The 8,967-nt window shown below is 34.9% G+C and overlaps 2 protein-coding genes across 4 annotated transcripts; both read left to right on the plus strand.

The window, feature by feature from the left end:
• The first annotated feature begins 56 nt into the window (after positions 1-56).
• Positions 57-4,545, plus strand: LOC141899217 (uncharacterized). The gene is made up of 12 exons (XM_074785389.1): positions 57-87; positions 563-625; positions 727-919; positions 996-1,515; positions 1,593-1,663; positions 1,742-1,811; positions 1,890-1,957; positions 2,054-2,157; positions 2,253-2,358; positions 2,437-2,998; positions 3,084-3,298; positions 3,372-4,545. Exons 2-12 carry the CDS (start codon positions 585-587, stop codon positions 3,402-3,404), a joined length of 1,983 nt encoding a protein of 660 aa, XP_074641490.1. The 5' UTR covers positions 57-87; positions 563-584; the 3' UTR covers positions 3,405-4,545.
• Positions 4,546-4,819: 274 nt separating this feature from the next.
• Positions 4,820-8,450, plus strand: LOC141900719 (peroxiredoxin-1-like). 3 transcript variants are annotated; one of them, XM_074787737.1, is made up of 6 exons: positions 4,820-4,907; positions 6,950-7,098; positions 7,184-7,300; positions 7,620-7,742; positions 7,883-8,013; positions 8,113-8,448. In XM_074787737.1, the coding sequence occupies exons 2-6, from the start codon at positions 6,962-6,964 to the stop codon at positions 8,193-8,195; spliced, it is 591 nt and encodes a 196-aa protein (XP_074643838.1). In that variant the 5' UTR covers positions 4,820-4,907; positions 6,950-6,961; the 3' UTR covers positions 8,196-8,448. The 3 variants fall into 3 exon arrangements, with proteins under 3 accessions (XP_074643838.1, XP_074643839.1, XP_074643837.1); XM_074787738.1 differs by lacking the exon at positions 4,820-4,907 and adding an exon at positions 5,108-5,212 and having other exon boundaries at positions 8,113-8,449; XM_074787736.1 differs by lacking the exon at positions 4,820-4,907 and adding an exon at positions 6,078-6,354 and having other exon boundaries at positions 8,113-8,450.
• Positions 8,451-8,967: the final 517 nt, after the last annotated feature.

The raw sequence follows: 8,967 nt of genomic DNA on the forward strand, positions 1-8,967 counted from the left end.
TGCGCGAGCATATACAGTTAAGTCCTATTCCGTATTTTACTCTATACTGACTGCTACTTCCGGAACATTTTGAAGTTGCTCTGTTTGGTAAGTTAATTAATTAATTTTAGTGTCAAATTACATCAACCTCAAAGAACCATAACACGAGCAGAGATAGCTATTCAGTTCCATTTTTCGTCCAACAATTCTCCACTTTGAGGGGACATCACGGATGCCGAGCCGAGGGGGCTTTTGTTTTAGGACTTGTCTTCGAGAATCGAGCGAGAGGACGAGCGGCCACCACACTTTCAGTTTCGTTTTGAAATTCAAGTCATTTACAAACAATGGTGTTTGGGTGGAGCCTGGTGGAGCCATTTGTGCTGCATTGTAGTTGTCCCTTGACCTCTGCTTGACTACTGCTCATATCAAACAACCAGTAAAAATGCTGACTACCCCCCCCCCCCATACTGATTCATTGATCCGTACGTACATATAAAAGAGACATAAGATAGTCTGAGTTGTTTGTTTTTTAGAAATGATCTAAAACTTTGTTTCACCGATGACGGGATTATTGTCATTTTAGTTTGAAGCAAAAAGGCAACATAATGGCTGAAAATGACATTGATACAAAATTCTGTGTTAACTGGTAAGTATGGTAACTCTAGAGAATACTTTTTTGTCACCAAGAGAAAATGCAGTATTGAAAAACTCATAAACATATTTTCATAATGCTTCCTAATATTGCAGTAAGAGAGAAATTGCTGCAAGTAATTTTATCATGCATGAGGTTCATTGTAAAAGGAATATTGTGTTATGTCCTCACTGCGATGAACCATATCCAAGGATTGAACTCGATGCTCATATAGACGATGAACATACTGATGTTCAATGCACAAAATGTCGCAAAGTGATGGAAAAAAATATGGTTGAAAATCACGAGGTAATGACTATCATCAGCATGTTCAAATTGCCATCAAAGTAGGACAAGAGTGAAACTTATGAAAATTTTTTTGCAGGAAAATGAATGTCCACAACGTATTGTACAATGTGAATATTGTGAAATCGATATCGCTTATGCGGATTTGAAAGATCATCTAGGTTATTGTGGCACGAGAACAGAACAGTGTCCTACATGTGATAGATATATCATGGTTAAAGATCAGCGTATACACGAAGATTCAAATTGTAACTATCCAGCTCAGAAAACTCAAAATAACGCAAATTCTGATGGTCATTTTAATTCTTTCGTATTTGACGAGTTGAGTCGAGTTATGGAAACGGACGTTACAAATATTCGACGCAACGATGTTTCGTTTCCTCCTGAACGTAATTACAGAATCACACATCAACACGGGTCACGAACTGGAACTAGTAATAACAGTAATAGAGTGATTATAAACGATACTCCTTCGAGGAGAATAAAGAACACAAACCAAAAGAATGATGTAACGACTGCTCGTAAAAGAGAAATGCGTAATTATAATTTTGAAACAAATGGAAGTGACCGTTCACTGGATGCTGATAATCTCCCAGGAGGTAAAACTTAAAGTTTATTAGAAAGAGTGAATGATACAAGTTCTTCATTACAAAAAATGTTAACTGTTTTTTGTTAGGGATTTTGCCGATGGTTCCTTGTGAAATCTGTTCGAAAACATTTCCTATCGATTTCATCAGCCAGCATGAAGTGAGTGTTTTTAAGTGAATTTGTTTTCTTTCACCAGAAATAGAGAAAGTTTGAAGTTATGAGTTTGTTTGATTTTAGCGAGAATGCCTTGATAATTTGGCTGAACAGAATCAAAGAGTGCCATCACCTGTCTTGTCGAGCCAAACTGGTAAATATCATTACTTTTGGTTCTTTTACTTGTGAGCATCCTTTCTATCATATGATTCTTTGATCGTGCTTATTTCAGAAGGTACCGTGCTTCCCTGTGAATTCTGCGGTACTTTATTGCCCCCTGACGACCTTGTTATACATGAAGTAAGTTGAATATCGCAAGGAGAGAGCTATCTTGGCCAAGCATTCATTGCGTGTGTTCTAACTTACCTTGTATTCGTTTAAAACTTCTATTTTAAGAGCGGATGTGGACTGAATAATTTGCACAGAGCATCTGCATCTAGTGAGACTAGAAATGAGCCTGCTGTGATGGACAATCTTGCATATATGGCTGCAGAAACATGGTGAGATATTTGAAATCCTTGACAACATGTTATATCAATGAAGATATTGATATATCTATTGTTGTATTATCACTATTTTCTTGCTACTTGTGTAGGCTGTCTCAACCAATAGCTGCTGATTTTACTACTGCTGATGATATTATGCTTCCTTGCGAGTTTTGTGACTGTCTCTTTCCAGAAGACTTTCTCATTCAACATCAGGTGAGCATCGCCGGGTCATTCAAGTATTATAGCACTATGAAATTCTTGTAACAGTGAAGCCATTTATTCGAATTTCAGGCAGTTTGTGATGCAAACAATACTAAAACACCGCGTGTTACAACTCCTGCTGCATCTGGTATGAGTGCAGCTGCTTCTTCTAGAATTACTAATTCAAATACATTAGGTGCTCGACCGAAAAAGATGAATACTGAACGACCTTACAGACAGCAAAGTCTACCAGCAATGATGGATGACAGCGATTCAGCAATGACACACACAGTAATTACAAATCCAGTCAGTCCTTCAAATAAATCGATATCTAATGTTAGTAAACGTAACAATAAAGGGACGAATTTAACAAACTCTCGAAATATATCGCAAAATAATACCACGGGTGCTGGAAGGCAACGATCAACTGCTTTTAAACGACAGAATTCAGACAGTGCTTCAGCAGGCGATCAGAATTCAGCATCGGAATTAAGATCGCGTCGGGACAATACTGCAACTTCTTCACAGAGGAGAGACGGTTTCATGAGGAATCCAATAAGTGGTCCGGTTTCATCATCGAAGGCTGTTAATCGTGAAACTAAGTCATTTGGGGAACAGTTAGACAGACCATTCCCTCGTTCGAGTAATTCAAGTAAGTATAGTTTTAATATCGATAATGATCTGCATATTCTGCAATACAAGAACTGTTTTTTCATCTGATAGATCAATTGTTTTAGGTCAAATTACATCATCGAATCGACGAAATTCACAACCAGAAGATTTTCTAGCAGTTGGAGGATATGAAGCTAGTTTTGCTACGAATCCAACTGGGCAACGTCCGAATAAAACACGTACAGTTCCAATCACTCACGTTGGATCTGATATAAATGACGTCACTCAAACTAATAGCAGAAGTAACGGTGGTACCAGATCTCCACAGGCCAGAGTTAAGGTACAACACTTTCCAATTTTCAATGAGAGTTGAGTCGTGATGAATATTTTGAAAATATTTCTTTTCTTTTCAGAAAACAAATAACAGTAGACTTCCAAGACATTAGAAAAACTAGTAATTTAACATTAAATTTATGAGTCATACATGTATATGAATGGGACCTCCTCTGATTAATTCATACTCATAATCATAGGGCTTTCTCTGTGAAATAAACAGATCGATGGTAGATCTATTTATCTAATGTCTAATTTCTTAAATAAAAATGCATTTCAAAAGTGTGCATTAATGTAGGTTTTGAATATATATATAACCAGCGCATATATATTTCACCAATTATCGTAACAAAATGTTGAACACATACATAGAATGATGGGGTTTAATGTTTAACCGTATAAAGTCAAACTTGCTTAAATCGGATCAGTTGAATATGGATTTTGATCTAATCCCGATATTATTCATGGTCCATCTGTACGTGTATGTTGTTTAAATGATGTTTAAACCAGATTTCTCATAAATTGGATCAATATCATTGGTCATCCAAATTAAGTGAGTTTGACTAGAACTATGTTTTATGTATCAGTTGTATGAACATTTTGTATTTTTGACTATGAAATACGGATATATGCTGGTGATACAACTTTCTTCTGTCATTTCCGTCCGGTAAATGTCAACCATGAAATTATCTCTATAAGCTACTTATAGTACAAATTGCATTTATCAATGATGTCCTATTGATTTATTTGTAACTTGTTAATGAAGTATGTCTTGCACAACGCAACAGAATCTCTTATCAGAATTTTGTTGACAAGTTTACAAGAACGAATTGATGTACTTGTATTGCACTTTCTGAAGGCTTCTCTATGAAAGAATGAAGGTTACATATTTTATGACTGAGAATTGTAATGATACTATATTCTATATTTTATTCTTTAGTTTTTCAGTTTGGTTTTAAAGATTTTATATTGTTGTTGATTCATTGTATCGATTTAGACCTGGCTAAGAATCTAAAAATAGATCATTGTATGATAAATTTTAAGAGTTACCGGTACATCTTTAGTGACAATTAGTCAAAATGAGGCAAGACAAAAACAGGTAATTCTGTGTATTATAGCTGTTTCACTTTGATACTGGGCTACAGAGTGGATTTAATAATCGTTTGTGTTAACCTCACGATTCGAAGTTCATTTTAGTTTTGTCAGATAATCTGTTATTTGAATTGTCACTGAATCTTATTTTAAATATAAGTGCCGCTTAAAAAAATCTGTTTCTCTTTTGTCTTCATCATTGCTGGAATTGAGGAATTTAACAAACGTCTCCATGTCTCTAAGTCAGTAATATAATCTTATATAATCACGAGCTCAAGTCTCATGCAGATTCACAAACTACATCGATATTACCACCACGTAACTAACCAAAAGTTAAATGATAATTCCATGTACTTCGTTGCCGTTGGATTTTTGGTTACTGACTGAATAAAGAATTATCAGGCGTTTCAACGTAACACTGCGGCGTACGGTCCCGCGAGAACCGGGCTTCGGTTACATGGATCAATGCACCACACATTACGTAGTTGTAATCACCGCTGTTTGAGCTTCTAGAAAGTACTTATGTAAGTTGTTTGCCTTATTTTGAATATTTCTGAATTTGTATTCAGTTTTACCATGGATCTGGTGAATTAAGGAAATGCTTAAGAATTATATATGTTGATTTAGTGTCAGATAACAGCGTACTTTCGCTTCTAGTTTTACTTCTAATAGCGGTACTTTTTTCTAAGTATTCGGTGTTTACCAGTACATAATGTTGGGTTAATACTAGTACCCAGGCCCTTGACTCGCACCTGTGGTGTTTGTCGGGGAATTAAAACGTCATAATCACTTTCATGCTACCATAGTCAATTTGTAACTATATCGAGAGGTAATACTTGGTAGGCTACTTGTCACCGAATTGAGGTGTAAGTCCGTTCGTAGTTAGTTGTAGGCCTTTCTACTATAATTCTTATTCATTTACGAAATGAAATAATATTTTTGTGTGAAAATTTTGGAAACTACATGAAATTTTTTGAAAAGTCTTGTCATCTGAAAATTTCTATTTATTTTTCCTTAGAGGATGAAGGACCCTTTATATTTTTATCTCTGGACTGCTTTAACCCTAGACAGTTCATAGTACTGTTCATGTACATGTTCATAGTCTTGTGTCAAGTCATTGAATTCTAGCATATAAACGAATTTAATTGAAAATGGTATATCCCTTTTGAAAAAATATGTGAAAAATCTTGTTTTTTGGGGTAAAGATATGTGAAATATTGTTTTATAGTTTATTGAGCAAAAATGTGCTTGTGTTATTTCATTGTATAATTATAGACCTGTCAAAAATGGCCAAAGATGAAAGTGACAGTTTTCACAATTCTTATTTAGTTATCTACCCTTTAATCAACAGATAATACAATTTACTCATTTCTTGATTTTAGTTCACATGTAAGATTTAAATCACAGGTATAGGCCTTTTATAATTAATCATTTAGTTGGGCGAGCTGAGTGAATGATAACATAATAAGATGATCTGTCAGGGGCCAGCTCTCAAACATGAAATTAAAGTTTTGCTGTTCGAAATATAATTTTATATTTAAACGCTCTGGTATTATCGCGATGGCTATAATTGACCTAAGCTGATGTTGATAGCTTAAAAACAGTTGCCATGGTTACATGATGCTGTTAGTAGAACGCGAGCACGGGGCTCGGTAATTGCACTGCAGAGATTTAAGAATCAGGGTTTGGAACGGGTGTGAGTAGTATAACAGGGAGATTATGTCATCATCACAGGTTAGAAATTCAAAATCTGACTCGAGTGCAAGACCAACCAAACCCACAGTAGGAAGTAAAAAAACCGCTAGTGCTTCTGGAAAAGGTGCAAATAGCAGCCGCAGTGTTCAAAAAGGGAAACCTAGTAGTAAGAGTGATTTAAAAATAGATGAAAACAGTTTGAGAGATAATAATAGCGTTGTACATACGCAGTGTTGTGAACATTGTCCTGGCAAATCACAGAATACGATAAACGCGGTGAGGTTCTGTGTTATATGTTTAATGTTACTGTTCAGGATGAATTATATATGTTTAGAATTTAAAGATACAATAAATGCTTAAAATGTTCAGGCTGTTTAATCAATTAATTTTGTTGGCTATTTCACATTGTACTTCAAATTGCATAATTTTATGATTGTAAAAATCCCTTAACCAAAAAATATCAATTCTCGAGTTGGAAATGATATTGGTTTGAATGGCTTAAATCTTCGATGCACTTTCAGTACATCGAATATAATTGAATAGAATATTCTGGTAGATTGAACTACATAATGTAGTCTTCCGTACATGAAAACATATGATGTCTATTATAGTATTGTCATATGACATGGTCCTAGACTCTTTTCATGTGGAATCATAAAGCCTATTTTATATACCAGCATATCAAGTTGATAACACGCTCAGTGGTCACCTCTGAACCAGTCATTTTATAACCAGCGGCGTTGTACTATCACGTGCTAGATAACGATATTGATTTATATGCTGCGTGAATAGTGTTAGAATATCACTTGATTATTGCTTGTCACCGTCGAAACACCCAGTTGTGGTAATTTTTGTTCCTTTCTTCTCTTAGCAAATTGATAACATGTCTGAGGCACGTGTACAGAAGCCTGCTCCTGTCTTCGAAGCAACTGCAGTATCTGAAAATGGAGAATTTGTCACTGTGAAATTGAGCGACTACAAGGGAAAATATCTAGTTTTATTTTTTTACCCACTAGATTTGTAAGTAAAAATGTTTGAATTTTTTACTAAGTCAGTAAATGAATTGACAATGTTGATTAAAGAGCTGTCTTTTGGATTATTTTAGCACGTTTGTGTGTCCGACTGAGATAACTGCATTTAGTGATCGTGTCGAGGAATTCCGAAGTATTAATTGTGAAGTCTTGGCATGCTCAGTTGATAGCGAATTCAGTCATTTAACATGGTAAGTCCATAGTCCATGGAATTGATATACAGATGTTGCTTATTTGGTAGTTCATGTTTAATATAATGAAATCATGGAAATATCCGTGATATCGCTGTTGCTGTTATATTTCTATTCAAATGTTTTAATTAATTCAATTACTGTTAATTTGCGTAGTATCTAATAATTATAGCTAATCTACTGAATAAATCTAGGATATTATAGACATTTAGGTTACCGACTATTAAGTAAACGGTAGGGCCTATATTTTTTTTTCATGTGTAACAGATCGTAATTATAATTGTATCGATTTGATGAATAATATCATGATTTTGTCTAGGATAAATACCCCAAGAAAGAAGGGAGGTTTGGGAACGATGAAGATGCCTGTTTTGTCCGATTTAACTAAAGATATTTCCCGAAGATATGGTGTACTTCTCGAAGAACAGGGTGTTGCCCTACGGTAAGTGATGTTTCCTTTACTAATGAATCTCTCAAAACTGCTATCAATGATTACTTTACCGTAAAACTACCCTTTAGACCTACTCTATTTTTGTACATTCGTTATTGAATTGATGTGTAATTCTAAAATTCTTATTTCAGTGGTTTGTTCATCATCGATGATAAAGGTATTTTAAGACAGATGACTGTTAATGATTTACCAGTCGGTCGCTCTGTCGATGAGACTTTACGCCTTGTACAAGCATTCCAGTTCACTGACAAACATGGAGAAGGTAGATACATAATTATCTCATTGATTTATCACTACTGTACATATCTGATCAATAGTATTGAAGCAGTGATTACGGAAATACGTTATCTTTCTCTTTCAGTTTGTCCTGCTGGATGGAAACCCGGCGCAGATACTATCAATCCTAGCCCTAAAGAAAGTCAAGCTTTCTTTTCCAAGCAGTAAATCAGATTTGAAGCCTACGATCAAAATAATTTAAACATAAATGTTGTTTCACATGTCATAATTTTATGTTTGATGTTTTATAAGGTCAATTGTAATTACTGAATAAGACTAATCATGTACCCGGTTATATCAATTATTCAATGATTCCATTAAGCTCACAGTAGCTATGTACTTTTTTGATACAAGCCTGTATTCTGTCCCTTTTCTTTATGTGTTGAATGTGCTACTAGAATAAAGGATAAAAAATACTAATTTACGCGTTTATGATTACTTATTGATTCGATAGCATAGTTGCCAAATATCTCCTCAATAGCTTTAGTTGATGAGAATTCTCACATATCTGAATGGACTCATAAAGGATCTGCTGGATGTTTATCATATGGCCCGATATCATATACACCGGAACAAACCATTGAAATTCTGCTACTCTTTCTGCTAGAAATGTATTAACCCGATTCGGGTAAAGCGTCCACATACTGTGCAGTGTACTGAGCCTAACCCTGATGAGGAGGAGATATCCTTATCTGAATACATTCGAGTCAAGTTTTTTTAGTTGACATTCAATATTTCTTTTAAGCTTGAGGAATAAGCCTAATAGGATTACGTTACTAAATTCTGAATGTGTAGGTATTCATATTTTGTGTAAGGCAGACTTGGCAGCTGCAACGTTCAATAATAAGTGATAGATATGAAATGAGACAACAGCAGGTGCAACATATTCGAAAATAGCCTTTTCATGTTAGGGTAGACAAGACTTAGGATACATAAATCA

Source organism: Tubulanus polymorphus, chromosome 2, assembly GCF_964204645.1.
Source record: "Tubulanus polymorphus chromosome 2, tnTubPoly1.2, whole genome shotgun sequence".
In the NCBI taxonomy this organism is placed as follows: Eukaryota; Metazoa; Nemertea; class Palaeonemertea; order Tubulaniformes; family Tubulanidae; genus Tubulanus; species Tubulanus polymorphus.